Raw genomic sequence first — 17795 nt, 5'->3', positions numbered from 1 at the left:
TTATGCTTGTAGTGGTCTGTGGTTTTTAATAATAATAATAAAGATAAATAAATAACAACAATAATAATAAAGACATCTTTCTCTGTTTTATAAAACATAAAACTGTAATTTCCCAGTTTGGGATCAATAATCTATCTATCTATCTATCTATCTATCTATCTATCTATCTATCTATCTATCTATCTATCTATCTATCTATCTATCCACACGGCACAGATGAGCCTGTAACCATTGGTTACACTGGTCCAGACATCAATACCTAAATTAATTAGACAATAATGTATTTGCAAATAACCCTCAGATATCGGTAAGTTATAAATATGTTTACATTTTCTTGTCAGAGCTAAAGCTTGGGATTGAAATGGTCATTCTGGCCGATGAGGTCAAAGGGAAATCAATCATGGATACTGATGTAAGATTAGGACACTGATTGTTTAGATGGTGACATATAACGCTCTCATCTTTCATCATTATTTTTTTATTTTGATTATTTCAACAGCAAAAAATCAATATGTATCATAAGAATTAAGACACAACTGTTGATTTTGTTTTCGATCTTTTTAAAGCACGAAAACACCAACAAAATTGATGATGAAAACTATGTTGAAACATCCCCAGAATTGAATGCACCATTGTAGTGACCATTCCCTTCTGATAAAAAAAAATGGAAAAGCATACTTAAAAAGTGTTGGGGTCCAGAAATAACTAAATTACACCCATTTTTAATCAAATCAAATATTTTACATTTGGGTATTTTAGTTGAAAGTATCCCCAGAACTAATGTACCATTGTGCTGTAGCTATTGGTTACCACCAGTGGCCGCTGTTCGCTGTCCTCCTTGTTGTGTTTGTGAAACTAACTTCCGCCTCAGTCCGACTAGACCACTAGTCACCCAGAGCTGCTGCTGCTGAGGTCACCTGGCTCACCTGAGGTAACTAACTAACTAAGTCTTTGTCAGTCAAATAATTGAAACATACACCGTAACCACCGCTAACGTGACAGCTAAAGCTAACACCCGGGGCTAACGAAGGTTAAATGTTGTTGTCGTTACAGGGCTGAACTTCACGAGAGGTAGTGGACGGGACAAACCGTCGTAACACACCGGAAATAAACAAACACCACACGGGGGTAAAAATGCTCTCTCGTTTGTTGTTCTCCCTCCTCAACAACCTCCATGTGGTCGAGAAGCTGGCAGAGTCTCGGCCGATTCGCCGGGCGGCCCAGATCACCGCCTACGCCATCACCAAGGCGCAGATAGCCGGCCGGGACGCGTCGCAGCGGGTCATGCGGTCACAGACGCTGCGGCAGGTGCAGCAGGAGGCCGGGAAAGCCCCCACTGACCTGGGGGAGATGGGCACACGCCTCAGGAAAGTCCGAGAGACATTTGTGAATGAAGTGAAGGAGGGATGGAAAGACGGCTCCAGACAGATCAAGAAATGAAGAGGAGGAGAGACTTGGGCTGCCTGTGAGGATGTCGTGTGGTTACTGAGATGACACCTCACCTGATGATAACACCTCACCTGACTACCTACCTGTTGAAGAAACTGTAAGGAGATGAAAGGAGAAATAATAAAGCATCAACCTGCCTTAGACATGTGGTGATCAACTGCACCCATCAGGAAGTGGACTGGCTTCACGCTGGACTCGGATCAGTTGACAGTGCATGTTTTTGTTAATAGCCTACATATGAACAGATCGACACCATGTTAGGTCCTGGGACACCTCATCCCCTCCCCTCTTACCTCCACCCAGCACTGATAAAGTCTGTCAAGTAGGACACCAGTCCTGACCTTAAGACCTTTTTCTGATCTGTTCATTCAGTTATTAGTGAGAAACAAATCAATTTTAACAGCTGACTATGTGTAAATATAGAGGGATGTGTGAATTCACCATTTAATTCACTCTATGTCAATAAAGATTATAATTTATAATGTCTCAACAGTCACAGCTGTTTTCACATTAATCTGTGAGAGTGGGAAAGTTTCTCTGTTGTGTTTTGATAACACAAGCCACAAGCTTTTGAAGCCGCTTAGTATAGTCCAATATCACAGCTAAGCAAATTTCTGCAAATGGACTTGCATTTTTATACACACTCAAGATTTTACATATGACAAATTATTATGAATCAAATATTAAATTGTGTTAAGAGGAGGGCCTTTCAAAAAAACTGTAGCTAAATCCTAGGGCTGCCACAGAAGAGTCAGATCAACTGGAGTAGTACACTGAAGTTCACAGAGTCCACTGCTTCCAAGTTGTAACTCATAGTTCATACTTCAGACATGAAGATGAATTTACAACATAATGTCAGTAGAGATAACAACAGTGGACGTTTTATTACTCCTAGTGAGATGTGGTCACTGCAGTGGCACAGGTTTGTGTTCAGATCTACCTTCAAACCCTGAACTGCACGTGTCTCACACCAGAATGGACAAAGTTTATTACATCTGGATGGATCCATCTTTTGGTCTTGACCCACTGACTGTTCATATAATGTTCTGTTACTTTTCAGTGCAATGATTAGTTGATGAAAATATATAATGATTCATTTTGTAGTGTGATTTTTAAAAACATTTGCCAGTTTCAGATGAGAGAACTCTCATTTTCATTAGCTCAGCATCTGTTGATTGGACAAAACAAAACATATTTATGAAAAGACATGCCACTATGGAGGCATGGACTCATGGAAAGACTGCTGGTATTTTTTTCTTTCTTTCCAGTGTTCTGGTATTACATCGATTGATTAACCAAATAATGCATTATAAATTAGGCAATCTAATATGAAAACTAAGAGCTAATAACACATATAATGGCTTATCTCATAATTTGATTGTTTAAACAAATGCCATCTCCAAAGACTTTATTCCCAATTAATTTCATTACAGATGGGTTAAAGGACTAATATGATAAGGATCATGATATGACTCTGAATCAGAGGTTGGAAATTGCAAATAAATAAAAAGAATTTAAGAAGTTAATAGCATGATATATAAAAACTCAACAGTGTTCATTTTGCAGCATATTCAGAAGCTTTATTTCATTTGAAAAAGCAGAGAAAACAGCTTCATGTAGTAATACTTGTGCAGGCGCACTGGCCTGGCAACTAAATATTAGTTACATCTTATATCATTTCATTTAGAAATAGAAATAAATCTCTTAAAAGGAAGGTGAGACATTAGTTTCTGACAGCATGAGTCAGTACATATACACTGATATGGCAGCTGAACTTCATATAAAAATAAATCTCTCAACATAGGAAAATACACATCCAATCAGCAATTTCAAACAGCATCAAGCAGCAGGAGGTACAGTAGTTGTGACAGGAAACTGGTTAGTTCGAGTTAGTAAAGAGACATTTTTGGAGTGAGTCGTTTGGGTCGGCAGACATGAGGGCTCAGAACAGTCATTCATTCACATATAGGCTATTGTCTTTTAATTGTCACTTGCCAATAAACCAGTGTTAAAAACCTGTTATCTTTCTTCCACTGACACAATCTCTTTGCAGACTTAAACCTTCCAGACAAAAAACTAAAACTCATTCACTCTTAATCACAAACCAAAGGATGTGTTCTTCGTGTTCTCCCCAAACCAGTGTGTTAGAGTCACTCACTCCATATATGTCCAAACCAAAATACTAAAAATGTTTCAAATTAGCTACGGAAATAAGAAAGAAGCTAAAGAATTATACAGAAAAAGATCTGGATGTTGAGCTGCAGGCAGGCTCAAACAAATAGGCTACTAAGTCACATTGTGTGAATTCAATTATTATTAAAAAAAATTTTTGTCCTTTTTTTAAAATTTGAAAGCATTTGAGGAGAACACATGAAGCAGACAGACCTATGGATAAAAACTCAATCACTCATCATCATCACACCATCCCCAGCACAGCTCTGTGTGGAGGCAACACTAGTGCATATTCACTGATATGGCATTAGCTTATAGCAAGGAGCACGGCCTGAACCGAGACAAGGCCGTGTCCGTTAGTAGTACTCACAGAGCAAAGAGCAGCAGAACAGGACAACAATCTGACTTCTACACACACATGAGGCCTTTGAAATTGAAGAAACTGACCTGGGATCAGTTACATGGGGGTTATAGAGTGATAATGTATATTCTGATTTAACAATAAGATTGGGCTGACTTTGTGAGTTCATTTGAATATTAATGAGTCCAAAGTTGAACTACCCACCTTTTTTTTTTACTGCACTTAAAGTAAAGTGTTTCTTAGGTTGAATAACAGAAAAAAACATATTTTCTCATTTATCTACTGTGCATTTGAGTAAATTTATATCCACCTCAATAAAATGCTCACATTCCTGAAAAGTGAAAATTGAAGAGTAACTATTTTGACTACAACTACTTTCTACTACTTCTACTGTTTACTAATTCCCTATAAAAGCTAGGATTATCCAAAGTGTTGCAAAAACATAACGTATTTTTTTTCCCCTGGAAGCTCCACAAATGCTGTGTTTCACCTGCTTTGTATCAAGGAGGAGGCAGAAATTTCAAAGTCAGACATATCAAATCTGGGACAAACGTCAGTAAACTCAAAAAGTGACGAAGTTTCAGGGAAGTCAAGGCGTAACCTGTGGCTCATGTGGTGTTTAAAGATCAGACTGTGTGTTCTTTGGGGAGAGAGAGAGGCACCGACCACTGTAGAGCAATGTAACAGGTGGCAGCATACACACTGATATGGCAGCTCACCCTCAGTAAACAAAGTGGTCGCGACACCTTCTCTCATCTCTAAACTAACTTTTCTCTGCCGCTAAGAACAAATCCTTCTTTTACCTCGACAGTAGCAACATTTTAAATCCAAAGGCGGCTCCAACATGCCATCCTCTCATTCAGTACATTCAAATATCATACAATCAGGAAGAAGATATGCAATTTTACCATAAAACACCAAAGGTAGGGGGGAGGAGGAGTGGATCAGAAAGAAGGGCTGAGGAAAGGAGTAGGGGAAAGAGGGAAGGATGCGCTTTTACATCCAGACGTTGGTCAGCATGAAGCTGAGCAGAGCCATGAGCATCAGCCACGCAGACGACGTCACTGGAACAGAAGGAGAGACACCGTGAAATATCAGAGAAGGTAACGTCCTCAGGGAATAGTGAAGGTTGCAATTAGTCACTTCATCATAGTGCATATTAAAAGGATAGTTCACCCAAAATTCAAATTGCACTCATTATCTACTCACCCTCATGTCAACTAAGGACTGGGAGAAGTTTCAGAGTCCTCCGTGGCTTCTCTGAGTTACAGGGGGTCTCGGTGTAGCAGTGCAAATGGATCCCACTTTTCTTCATAACAAAAAGACACACCAAAAAACATCCAAATACCTCCATAGTGGTCGTCTGTAATGTCCGTCTTGTATTGAAGCCCCGAAATGCGAAATTGTTCCGAAAAAAATTAAATAAGTCTGTATTTCAAGCTTGTTTGCAGCGGAAGCTCCTCTTCCTGGTCCTGGACGATTACTGACGCCGGCGCAAATCAATCAGTTTCGCATTTCGGGGCTTCAATACAAGATGGACATTACATACGAGCAGCATGGAGGTATTTGGATGTTTTTTGGTGTGTCTTTTTGTTACGAAGAAAAGTGGTATCCATTTGCAACCGTCATATGCTGCACGGAGCCCTGCTGTAACTCAGAGAAGCCACGGATAACTCTGAAACTTCTCCCAGCCCTTAGTCGACATGAGGGTGAAATTTCAATTTTGAGTGAACTATCCCTTTAAACTGATGCATATCCTACCTGCAGCAGATGAATTACACTCCAGCTCCACCAGAGAGTCCATGTAGCCCTGTCCCAGCCACTCCTGGTAGGTCTTCCTGTCAGCGATGCCCACCAGGCGGACGGTGGAGTCTTTGAAGATGAGGTCTGTGCCCTGATAAGCCGTTGAGTCAAACATCCTGAAGGCAGAGCCGGTGTCGCTGCTGAAGTGCTTCTACAGTGAAGAGAGGAGATAAGGAGATATGTCAAAACTCTGAAACAGTAAAAGTTCATATCTATTTATTTAGTTACTGGTCAGAATGAGATTAACTAGACTCAACAAAGACACTATATCTTACTGTTTATGATTGGAGACATGATTAACAAGTAGTGTGCACCTTAATTCATAATACATTCCTGAGAATTAATCAATGGATAATATAAATGGGCATTTTTATTTTTCAGTTATTTCACTATATCTTTGTAGGTAACACTTTATTTTAAGGGGTCCTTGTTCCTGTGTATCTACCTAATTAATTACAGTGTAATTACATATGTAACCGTATGTTATAACATGTACTTACATTGTAAATACATAGTGTATTTTGGTGTACTTACAGGTCCTTGTTACACTTGTAATAGAATGCTTGTGCAAAGAGAGAGGCCACTTTGGCATTTCTTATTACAAGTGTAACAAGGACCTGTAAGTACACCAAAATACACTATGTATTTACAATGTAAGTACATGTTATTACATACGGTTACATAGGTAATTACACTGTAATTAATTAGGTAGTTACACAGGAACAAGGACCCCTTAAAATAAAGTGTTACCGCTTTGGTGTTTTAACAGGAAGTAAAACATGTTTTATTTAACAAACACTGAGTTGGACTTCAGACTTTTCTTCCTCCTAGTTAGACTTTTAGACAGTAAGTTATGCTGTTGATCCTGTGTAACAAAGTGTTGAAGTCCACTTGTACTGGTTCTTGTCTACCAACACAGCACATTTTTTCATTTCTTCACATATTTTTAGCAGCTAAATGTTGACACTCAGATGTCAGATGACTTTTATTCTGAAGGATTTCATATCTTCCAACAGTTTCTTGTCAGTATGAAGGAGACTCTTACCTGAGCGTGGTCCAGGAGTCCGTAGATGTCGTGGATGTTGGTGCCAGGCCGTACCATCACAGCATGGGAGGGGACTCTGGCCAGGTTACAGTGTTTGTACTGTGTGACCTCGGCTTTAGAGCCCTGAGAGCAGAGCAGCTGGAAATCTGAGGAGAGGAGATCTGTAGCCCAGGATTCACCATTACCTGGAGTCAACACAACAACACAGTCAGGTGGGTTAAAACTGTTCTTAAGACCCAGCCCCCCAAAAAACAAAAACTGTGAAAATCTAAAAGCATCTGCTTCTCTCACCATCGGTGTTTTGGAAGACAGTAGAGTGTTTGACAAAGGCCACGTCTCCGTCTCCTTTCGCCATACACCTGAATGTACAGATAGACATGAAGAGTGAAGAGTGCAGTACACATACAAGTAGGTTTTCTATTTTTAGGGGCTCAGCGCTTTATAAAAGCTGAGTAAGTTTACAGGAAAAATAATCAGTTCATTGGTAAAAGTCATAAAAGCTTAATGAAAAAATCAACTGCAATTCCCGAGGTACAGTAGCCTATGTTTTAGTAAGAAGCATCTACGTACAAGACTACAGTCCTGTGAAAACTGACAGAACAATCAGCAACAATTACATTTCAGTTTCAAGTTTCTATGTGAACTCTTGGATGAATTCAACAATCCTACAAAATTAAATATCACAGCACTTCTTATTGCTTAGACCTGAGATTATCGGTGGTGTAGTATTTAGAGCGTCCACTGTGTAAAAACTTTAAAAAAGGGACAGTAAAACGTAAAATGTAAAAATGTAATATAAAAAAACTGGTATAGATGTCATTAAAATAAATATTGGAGATGCTGACATGTTATCCTCGTGAGGGGCAGTGGTTGGTTTGTGGTGTTTCAGTGTTTCAGTACCTGAATGCACCGTCGTATCCATCGTACCGGTCTTTTCCCTTCTCACACTTGGAACTTCCTGCGCTGTCTCCCACACACAGGTCGCACAGGTTGCTGGGGAAACCAGCCTGATTGGCGCCTGGGACACAGCTCTGCTTGAAGAACCCGCCCACCGCTGAGCATCATGGGAGAAGACGGGAAACAGGAAAGTCAAACAATGGACACAATACATTGTATACAAATATACATACAGTAGTGGGTGATGCAGCATGTTCACATGTTATTGTAAAATCAAACTCATGTTAACCTCTACAAACAGCATCGAAACCACCAAATAATTTTACCAAAAGTCGCTAAGACCCAAAAAGATTAATTTTGAATTTACACCACTAAATATTTTGTTGGGAGTTCTGGATACAAAACGGCCGCAGATTGTAAACATGATCATTACCCAAACAAAAACAGTTTTGAATTTGAATTTTTTTTTTAGAAATAAAGTGCGACGCCAATTTCCTTTGGAAAAAATGATCGCAACAAATCAAGATAAGGTAAAAATGCATAACAAAAAAATGGGAAAAACGTACGTTTGACTGTTAATTTAATTTTAGTAGTTTCACATCCCTTTTTCTTTTTTACTTTTCTGTCCTGTTTTGGTCCCGCTTTACGTCAGGTTTGTTCTGTCCTTTGCTTTCTGTTTGTCTGTTTTCGGTCAGTGTATTGTCAGTTTAGAAATTGTGTATGTTATTGCCTGTTTCCATTAAATAAATGATAAAAAACAACAACATTTGACCTCAGGTTCAGACATCTAGATTAACTCTTACACTTTTTTTGTTTTGTTTTTTGGTATTTTGCTTTTATTTGACAATTGAAAGGACTGGTGGTGGTGGTGGAATCAAAACACGCATTTTAACATAACTTTTAGATTTTTTTGGAAAAGTAATCAGCAGACTAATCAATTAAAAAATATATGTATTTTGTCCCTGTCTAAAAGTCTAAAGTCTAAATATTTTCTGGTCGCCTGCCGCCTCCGTCACACTCACTGACACTCACACACGCCAACACCCCACTGACCTTTGGGTATCTCACACTGCTGTGGGGTGATCAGGCCTTTCTCTATCAGCGCTGCCACGGGAACATTCCAGCCAGCGGTGCGACCGTATCCGGTGTGACAGGAGCGGCGGCCACGCAGGTCGTCAAGGTTACGGATGTCATAGCTAGTCTTTTTTACCACCACGACTGCGTAGTACATGGAGCCATCACGGTCCTCTGGAGACAAAAGAAAAAGGATAAAATGAAAATGATGAATGTGTGTGAGTTTGAATCCAGAACGATGAGGCAGAGGTGGTGTTTTTGTTTTTTGTGTTTCTACCTGTGTAGCTCTCTGCCGTCGCAGGGACGAGGCCGTAGTCTTTGCCTGCTGTGTAGATGTAACCTCCGTCCAGAGTGATGGCATCGGCCTCGTTGTTCTGCACCAGAGTGAAACAGGAGAGCACAGACTGAGAACAGCTGGAAATATACATATCAGTTTGTCTTTTGGCTTGGTTCTCATGAGTAAGTGTTGATGCTCCCATTGCCATAGTCCCTATAGTTTTAGGAGTAGGTTCGTTACCTTTAATTGTCGGTGCAAGCTATTTTTAGAACGGCGGAGCAGAGCAGCGAGCTGCTCAGAGCTACGCTACGGAGGCTAATGGGATTTCTTGGTTTCCCCCAAACTCATCAAATCCAACAACTCCAAAACGCTCTCATGGACAAGTTGTGACCTGCACATTCACCACACTATGAGATAATAATCTAACATTACGAAACAGTTGTTTTCAAGGCAAATGCAGAGACTGCTTGCTGAAAAACTGCCCGTGAAGGCACAGCACATCAGCTTGTTTGCATGAATTTACTTCTAAAACAACTCTATCCCTATATAATAATAATCGTATCTATGGTTATGACTATAGGGATTATGGCAATGGGTCAATTTGCCAAAATGATGAACTATCCCTTTAATTATACTTAAGACATTCATGATCCCCAGAGGATGATTCCTAATGAATTCAGTGGTGCCATGGATCATATACATCCATGGGTGGTGCCCTGATTTTCCAACTTGTGCCATCAGCAGGTTGATATTTGTGGTTTTCATTTGGCTCAGTGTTAACTAGCATGCTAACAAGTTAAATCAATAACCTGGTAATCATTACTCAACATCAGCATGTAAGTTGATGTCATAACATTTTCTGAGTATTGAACCTAAACTCTTGAACATAAATATCAGTCTCAGCCTCAAAGACAAAAAAGAAAAGAAAACTATAGCTAAAACTATTTATCAGTGGAGCAGTTGTGGAGGAGGCAGCTGTGAGTCACCTTGATTTTGTTCAAGCAGTCGTCCACAGAGTTCCCGTAGACACACTTGATGTTCGGAGTCAGACCTTTACTCTGGAAGGCCGTGGCCATGTCAGCACACTTCTGCTGCTCACCGCTGGACAGCACACACCACCGCAGGGTACCTGGGATATTTAGAGAAAGACAGGTGAGTGGTAAATAGCCTAAATAAAAAAAGGAAAGAAATACTGATGGATGAGGAGGTGTGTTTCCTATTTAAGATACAGAAATATATGAATGAGTCAAACCCTGATTTACAAGGTACTCACATTTCACCATGCCTTACTGATTTAAACCTTTTTTATTATTATTAACTAGAGAAAAAGCTAACAGCATTTAAGTATTTTACTGTGAAAGTGTGACATTTACAGTAATGAGGTGTACATGGTTAACATAGATGTTGCTAAGAGTAATACAAATAACAGACATAGAAATAGTCTAGTAATCGTGGAGCAAACTCTGCATTAGTTTTTTCAGAAATAGTGAAATACACATGTTGAATGTTGAATATGCATCAGATAGCAGTGGTCTTACTCTCTGCTTTACAGTCCATGGCCTTCAGAGCATTGTAGTATTGACGACCCATCCAGGCCTTGTGGTCTTCTGACTCGGCCGGTTGAAACGTGGTGGAGGACTCAGAGAACAGTAAGGTTCCTCCTCCAAACGACGCAGATGAAAACATGGAGAATCCCGACTTCTCCTGCAGACAGGAAGTGACACTTTATTAACCTCACTGTGAAAATGCATTATCACATTTAACAGAGGTTAATGAGGTTTAAGACAATTTTGGCTGTCTAAGGGTGACCATAGCCTGCATACAAGAATGATCAAACATGATTATTAGTCTTATGACATCACACATGGACAGTTTGGGGCGCTAATACAGATTAAAACTGTATTTTAAAACATCCTCATTAGTGTTTTTGTCTGGGAATGTCAGCTTTGAAGTGAATGTGGACAAGAGGAATCTCAAATGCTGTTGCAATTTATGCACATTATCTGGACTGGTAAGTAAACAGCTTTTAATGCTAATGTTGACTATGTACTGATACGAAAACATGGCTCCTTTAAAGGGATAGTTCAACATTTTGGCAAATTGGCCCATTGCCATAATCCTTTGTTACCTTTATTTGTCAGTGGCGGTGCAAGCTGTTTTTAGAACGGCGGAGCAGAGCCGCGAGCTGCTCAGAGCTACGCTACGGAGGCTAATGGGATTTCTGGGTTTCCCTCATCAAACTCATCAAATCCAACAACTCCAAAACGCTCTCATGGACGAGTTGTGACCTGCACATTCACCACACTATGAGATAATAACGTAACATTACGAAACAGTTGTTTTCAAGGCAAATGCAGAGACTTGCACCGACAAATAAAGGTAACGAACCTACTGCTATGACTATTAGGGATCATGGCAATGGGCCAATTTGCCAAAATGTTGAACTATCACTTTAAAAGTGTGCAAAGTTTCAGTTCAGTGACATTAAAATGATCAGTTTGTAGAGCTGCTATAGAAACTTTGTGAGGACATTGCTTTATTGTGATTTAAAAATTTAAAGCTCTTAATTTGGAATTTATTGAGAAGACTACACATGAGATAAAATGGTTCAGACAATATTAAATGTCTATTTTCAAATATCAGGGGATGTGGGACAGGTGACAGGAAACACTAGTGGGGTGATGTTGTTGATCTTGGGTGTGTGAGCTGTCAAACGTACCAGCCCCTGGGTCAGCATGCTGAACACCACAGAGGGAGTGACGTGATCGCCGACCACGATGCCGCGGAACGGGACCCGGACCAGGTGACATGTTTTCCACTGAGTGACCGGAGCTCTGGTGCCGTCGCGACACAACAGCTCGTAATCAGACGACTTCAGTGCCGCTGCCCACGACGGGCCTTTGCCTGGTGAGAAACAAGACCTGGTTAACAAACTTTGACCACACAGCTACACATAACCACCGGATCAGTGTTCATCCATCGCTAAGACATTACCATCAGTGTTCTCCTCCACGGTGGTGTGTTTGATGAAGGCCACCTCTCCTGCACCTTCAGCCATACATCTACAGAGAAACGCACAGTGAAAGCTGCTTAAACTGGGAAAAGAAGGAATCTAGAAAAGTGTTGAAGTTAACAAAAACAAAAAACACATGCATTCTTCATGTACATACAGTGGCATGCAAAAGTTTGGGCACTCGTTCTGCTCAAAACTTTTTGTTAATGTGGACAGTTAAAGGAAAAGTTCATCAAAAAATGAAATTCAGTCATTACTGACTCACCCTCATACTGATGAATACTCTAATTGTCCTGTGTTGTTAGACAAGAACCACCACAAATGGACTTCTTCATTACTTTGTTACACAGGATCAGCAGCATAACTTCATATCTAAAGGTATAAAACTAAGAGGAAGAAACGCCTTAAAGGAATAGTTCACCAAAAAATGAAATTCAGTCATTATTGACTCACTCACCCTCATGCTGATGAATACTCAGGAGTAGTTTTTTATTCCTCAAAGTGCATCTGGAGACCCGGGAGGCCGGTTTGTTGTCCAACGAAATCCTTATGAGAGTCAATAGCGCCCGACACAAACAGGTCCATAAAATTACACAAAAACCATGAAATATTCCGCTCGTCCACCATCCATCCAAGTGTCCTGAAGGGATATAGTCCAGAGTTTACTAGAAACAACGTAATTTAGGACATTTTTACAGCCTAAACAGTCTTGTATTGAATTTGCCTGGGGTGCGCTCTGACATTCATGTGCGTTAATGTCAAAGCGCTATACAGGACTGTTAAACCTGTAAAAAATATCCTAAATTACGTTGTTTCGAGTAACTCTGGATCCCTTCAGGACACTTGGATTGCAGCAGACGAGCAGTATGGAGGAATATTAAATGTTTTTTGTGTAGTTTTATGGACTGTGTCGGGCGCTATTGGCTCTCATATAAGGATTTCGTTGGACTACGAACCAGCCTCATGGGTCTCCAGATGTACTTTGAGAAATAAAAAACTACTCCGGAGTATTCATCAGCATGAGGGTGAGTCGCTAATGACTGAATTTCATTTTTTGGTAAACTATTTGAGTGATCTCCAAAAGGCATAAAGTCAAACATGAAACACTCTTTTGCAATATTTTAACCAATATCAGTGTATTATTTTTGTTTGTTTGTTTTCTACAATTTTAGAGTGAAAAAGGGAAACAAAGCAGCAGCCTGCAAGATATATTTACTATTTACACGCTGTGATAGTTTCCAAAGAAAAGAAGAAAAGATATTGTTTAAAATTTAAAGATGTAACGGGCCGGTTGTTATGGTGATTAGTCAGCGTCGTCAGTCACGTCTAACAAAGGGTGACGTCATTTGCGTGTGTCATCTGTAACTTTATGCCTTTTAGAGATAATTTTCCACAACTGTTTGACCAGGGTGCCCAAACTTTTGCATGCCACTGTACATTTCTCTAGAGTATTGCAGTATGAATGTGTGCTACCTGAAAGCGCCTTCATAGCTGTAGTATTTCTCCTTGTCGGTCTTCTCACATTTGTGATTTCCAGAGGCATCTCCTGCACACAGCGCACACAGAGCTGGAGGATCTTCAACCGTGTTTGCTCCGGGGATGCAGCTCTTATTGAAGAAATCTGCCACGCCTGATGGCAAACACACACACACACACACACACATATATATAATCACAGATGCCTCTCTCTGCAGCTTCAGAAGGATTTATGTGTGCAATTGAGTGTATGTGCATTCGTCCTACCCTGTGAGACGTCGCAGCCCATCACAGACATGTAACCCTGGTCTATGAAGTATCCCAAAGGCATGTTCCAGCCGGCTGTTCGGCCTTTCCCAGTGTGGCAGGTATTTCTTCCTGCCAGGTTGTTGATGTTGATAGCAGAGTTTGCTTTCTTCACCACGGCTACCGCGTAGTAGACGGCACCAGTACCTGAGGCAACAGCAGCACTGGTGTTAACAACACACGTGTGACACTGGGACATTAGACAGTTGCACAGTAACATGTTATTATCAGGGAAGACCCAGATCAAAGTACAGACTATCAGTCCTGTTCTGTGAAGAGATTATAGGAGGTGATAAATCAGAGCTGCTGTGTTATCTATGATGAACTACAAGATTACACTGAGCTAATGTGTCATCGCAAGTGGAGAATCAGCAGAATATGAGGGAGAAACAAGGGAATGGAGTTATGTACTGTAGAAAAAAAAAAGAAGAAAGAAAAGGAAATTTGACAAGAAATAACGAGCCACAAGTTGTTTTTTTATGACAGAAAAGAAAACATTAATGTCAGTTCTAATGAAGACCAAAGATTGAAGAAGACAGTATAACATAATTTGGTATTTTCCAGATGAACTAAATATTAAAAACGACATCCTCATCAACACATTTGGAAACAATGCTCAATGAGCATCATCACACATAACAGTACAGCAGCAACTCTGACCATCATGTTCCCCGTCATCATCAAACAATGCGATTTCCGATTAGATATTATCGTTGAATCTTACCATCAGCCTTTGATTCGGCGGCAGCCATCTTGAAGGAGGCCGTCTTCCCCAGGTTGTAGATGTCTTTGGAAAATATGGACAAGGCATCAGCTTCTTTATTCTGCAGAGACAAAGCATAAAACAAGGAGAAATAAAGTGTTAAAAGTTTGTTGTAGCTCATCTGTGGCCTTGTGATGATAAAAAAAAACATTTAGGGAGGCTACTGAGTAAAATTTATGATGCATTATTTTGTTTTATTTGCAGCTTCTGTAAATCAGGACGTCCTGGTCACAGATCAGAAATCCTCCCGTTTGTGGTCGCCATAAACCGGCCTGATAACTGAACTGCATCACCTGTTAAGATGTTTACTGCAACTTTCCATATGGCCTGAGTTATCTGAAACCTGATTGTGTGTTCTGCCATGTCTGAGTGATAGATTAGCTTTTAATGAGTTCCCTGCTGTCCTGGCTGATACAGAGAGAATAGATAAGGAAATTTAAAATGCAATATAATGATCAACATGAATCTACAGTGTTAACAGTGATGATATAGGGACAACAAACACTATTAAGTTCAACGAGTTTAAACCATTTCATTATCAAAACCAACCTGCAGCTTCTGAACGCAGCCCTCCATTGTCTGGCCGTTGACACAGCCAAGAGACGGACGGATGGAGACGTGGGCGAAAGCCTCCGACATGGCCTGACATTTCCTCTGCTCGTTTTCTGAGATGGTGCACCATCTGATGGTGTTCTGACCAAACACTGAGAGAGACAGAGACAGAAACAGTTCAGTTATTACAATGATCCAACAAGTGGTTGATGAAGACAGCATCGAGTGTTTAACAGAAACATCCTGGTTTTCTCTTTGTGGTCATTTTGTGCCTCTTTTACAAATGAGGGCCGGGGCCTCAAAGACCTATGGGCCCATTTAGTAATCTTTTGTCATTTCAACTGCACCAACTGTTCAAGTTAAAGTTCTTCCCAACCTGAAAGTTGTGCCTTTACTTTTAAGTTCATGTAAAATGCTTGACTTTTATAAGAAATATAACATTTCTCATTAAGTCTTCGCTCCTAAACGCTCATCCAACTCTCTCAATATAAATATAAGCATGTACTTGAAGCTCCAACAGTAAACATATTAAAACTAAACTGTAAATAACTGTGACAAGCTGTGTTGGGCACAACTGGTTTGGTTTGAGACCTCTGCCAAACAACGTGCATCGGATTTCAGGACGGTTGATTGTGGTCATTAAACTATTTCTGCAAACATCTGGTGAAACACAGAAAGGCAGCCTCATCATAAAATCGATTTGCTCTGAAAGTTCCTCTATAAAAATGATCCAAGACTTAATAAAGCTTGAAATCTCTGTTGAAAATAAAAGAAAATATTTTTAAACTTGATTGAAGTGTTAAGGAGTGAACTGAACTGAATTTGAATAATTAGTTCAAAGTCGTCTCATGACTTTTGAAACTGTAGTTACTGAACTTGAGAAAACAAGTTCAAACAGCTGATTATGTATAATTAGTATTACGTTGAATGTTGTGTTATGTTCAGACCATTTGCTCTTCATTTACATTTGAGTGTCGCTCCTAAACGCTCATCCAACTCTCTCATTTGTGTCTTATATGAATTTTAACACAAGGGACAAGTGATTTAACTTGCACACACATAAAGACCTAAATAAAAAAATCAATATCCCTTTGTTTAATTGGTTAAATGTATTGTGCCAACTCTTTTACTGTCTTCACTCTTTTCTGTGTTTAAGTTCCTTGTGTTTTTTGCTACCATGTTGCAAAAAAAAAAAAGTTTCTTCAGAGACAAAGACCTGAAATGAACTATTAATTTTAAAAAAATGCAGGTGCAAAAGTAAAACAGAAACACAGATACTTTGTAGATGTAATAAAGCCGTTCTTACCAACATGTGCTATCAGCACTAGAGCTGCCGCTGTCCTCCACATGGCCATGGCTTCCTTCTCTCGTCCTCCCTCTGACAGGTAAAATAGTTCCCCCTTCGTCTCTCTGCTACTTTATATGACGACTCTGGGGTCCAAAGTCCAAAGTCTGTCTGTGGCTTAAAGTCCTCGTGTGAAGCTCAGAGGAGGTTGTGCTTTCACTGATTTACTGCGTGGTCATCTACAAGGTGCCATTCAGGAATCACAAGACTCTCAGCTCGAGGATTTGAAGCTCAGTGTAGAGTTTATGAAGTGTGCGTCCCTGGTGTGTATCAGGTCTGACACGTCTCTGCTGCTGCTGCCTGGCTGGAGGCCAAAGCTCGGACAGAGGGCTCTTTTAGAGTCAGGACCGCACCTCTGCTTTCCCCTCACTCCTCTACTCTACTACTGTGGTGATTTTCCACTGATGGCCAAAGGGAAAGAGGAGATTCCTGCCAACACAGTGAGCCCATTGGTCAGTGAGTCAGTGCTCTGGCTGCTGGGAGCAGAGACTGAGGGAGGCTGTTTACCTGCTCTCCTTACCAGCTTCGCCCTCGTCCAGGAGTCGCTGAGGCTGAAAATGTCTTGAACAGATTAAGGAAGATGGTGAAATCTCACCACCAGGCTGAATCACCTCATCCTCAAAATAACATTCCTAAATAAAGTAAAGTGAAGTGAAGTTGGTGTTAAAGTACATGTGGTAGATGAAGAAGATACCAATACCACCATGTAAAAAATGACAAATAAAAGTGCATTTAAAATGATGCTTCAGTAAAAACATACAAATATAAGCATGTACTTGAAGCTCCAACAGTAAACGTATTAAACTAAACTGTAAACAACTGTGACAAGCTGTGTTGGGCACCACTGGTTTGGTTTGACCTCTGCCATCGCCGGTGTCAAACAACGTGCATCGGATTTCAGGACGGTTGATTGTGGTCATTAAAAATATTTCTGCAAGCATTTGGTGAAACACAGGAAGGCAGACTCACCATAAAATCTAATTGCTCTGAAAGTTCCTCTATAAAAATGATCCAACATGTGAGATAAGACTTAATAAAGCTTGAAATCTCTATTGAAAATAAAAGAAAATATTTTTAAACTTGATTGAAGTGTTAAGGAGTGAACTGAACTGAATTTGAATGATTTGTTTAAAGTCGTCTCATGACTTTTGAAACTGTAGTTACTGAACTTGAGAAAACAAGTTCAACCAGCTGAAAGTATTACGCTGAATGTTGTGTTATGTTCAGACCATTTTGTTCTTCATTTACATTTTCTCAGTCGT

The 17795-nt window shown here is 40.1% G+C and overlaps 2 protein-coding genes across 3 annotated transcripts; one reads left to right on the top strand and one right to left on the bottom strand.

Annotated features, from left to right (window-relative positions):
• The first annotated feature begins 870 nt into the window (after window positions 1-870).
• LOC146989060 (protein NCBP2AS2-like) lies at window positions 871-1684 on the top strand. Of its 2 annotated transcripts, none has more exons than XM_085774998.1 (2): window positions 871-935; window positions 1052-1684. In XM_085774998.1, exon 2 carries the CDS (start codon window positions 1135-1137, stop codon window positions 1438-1440), a length of 306 nt encoding a protein of 101 aa, XP_085631124.1. In that variant the 5' UTR covers window positions 871-935; window positions 1052-1134; the 3' UTR covers window positions 1441-1684. The 2 variants fall into 2 exon arrangements, with proteins under 2 accessions (XP_085631124.1, XP_085631125.1); XM_085774999.1 differs by having other exon boundaries at window positions 895-931; window positions 1054-1684.
• Window positions 1685-3027: 1343 nt separating this feature from the next.
• On the bottom strand, window positions 3028-16587 carry meltf (melanotransferrin). Its single transcript, XM_085775000.1, has 16 exons — window positions 16495-16587; window positions 15186-15340; window positions 14598-14697; window positions 13835-14020; window positions 13565-13721; window positions 12073-12140; window positions 11798-11982; window positions 10617-10782; window positions 10065-10207; window positions 9079-9175; window positions 8781-8975; window positions 7731-7884; window positions 7122-7189; window positions 6831-7015; window positions 5744-5936; window positions 3028-5046 (listed from the first exon to the last, which is right to left on the bottom strand). The coding sequence occupies exons 1-16, from the start codon at window positions 16541-16543 to the stop codon at window positions 4979-4981; spliced, it is 2169 nt and encodes a 722-aa protein (XP_085631126.1). The 5' UTR covers window positions 16544-16587; the 3' UTR covers window positions 3028-4978.
• Between the last annotated feature and the right edge of the window lie 1208 nt (window positions 16588-17795).

Source organism: Trachurus japonicus, chromosome 4 (assembly GCF_045865225.1).
Source record: "Trachurus japonicus isolate A0001 chromosome 4, Traja_1.0".
Taxonomy (NCBI): domain Eukaryota; kingdom Metazoa; phylum Chordata; class Actinopteri; order Carangiformes; family Carangidae; genus Trachurus; species Trachurus japonicus.
The sequence above is the reverse complement of the archived record's forward strand: the minus strand, read 5'-3'. Positions and strand labels throughout refer to the sequence as shown.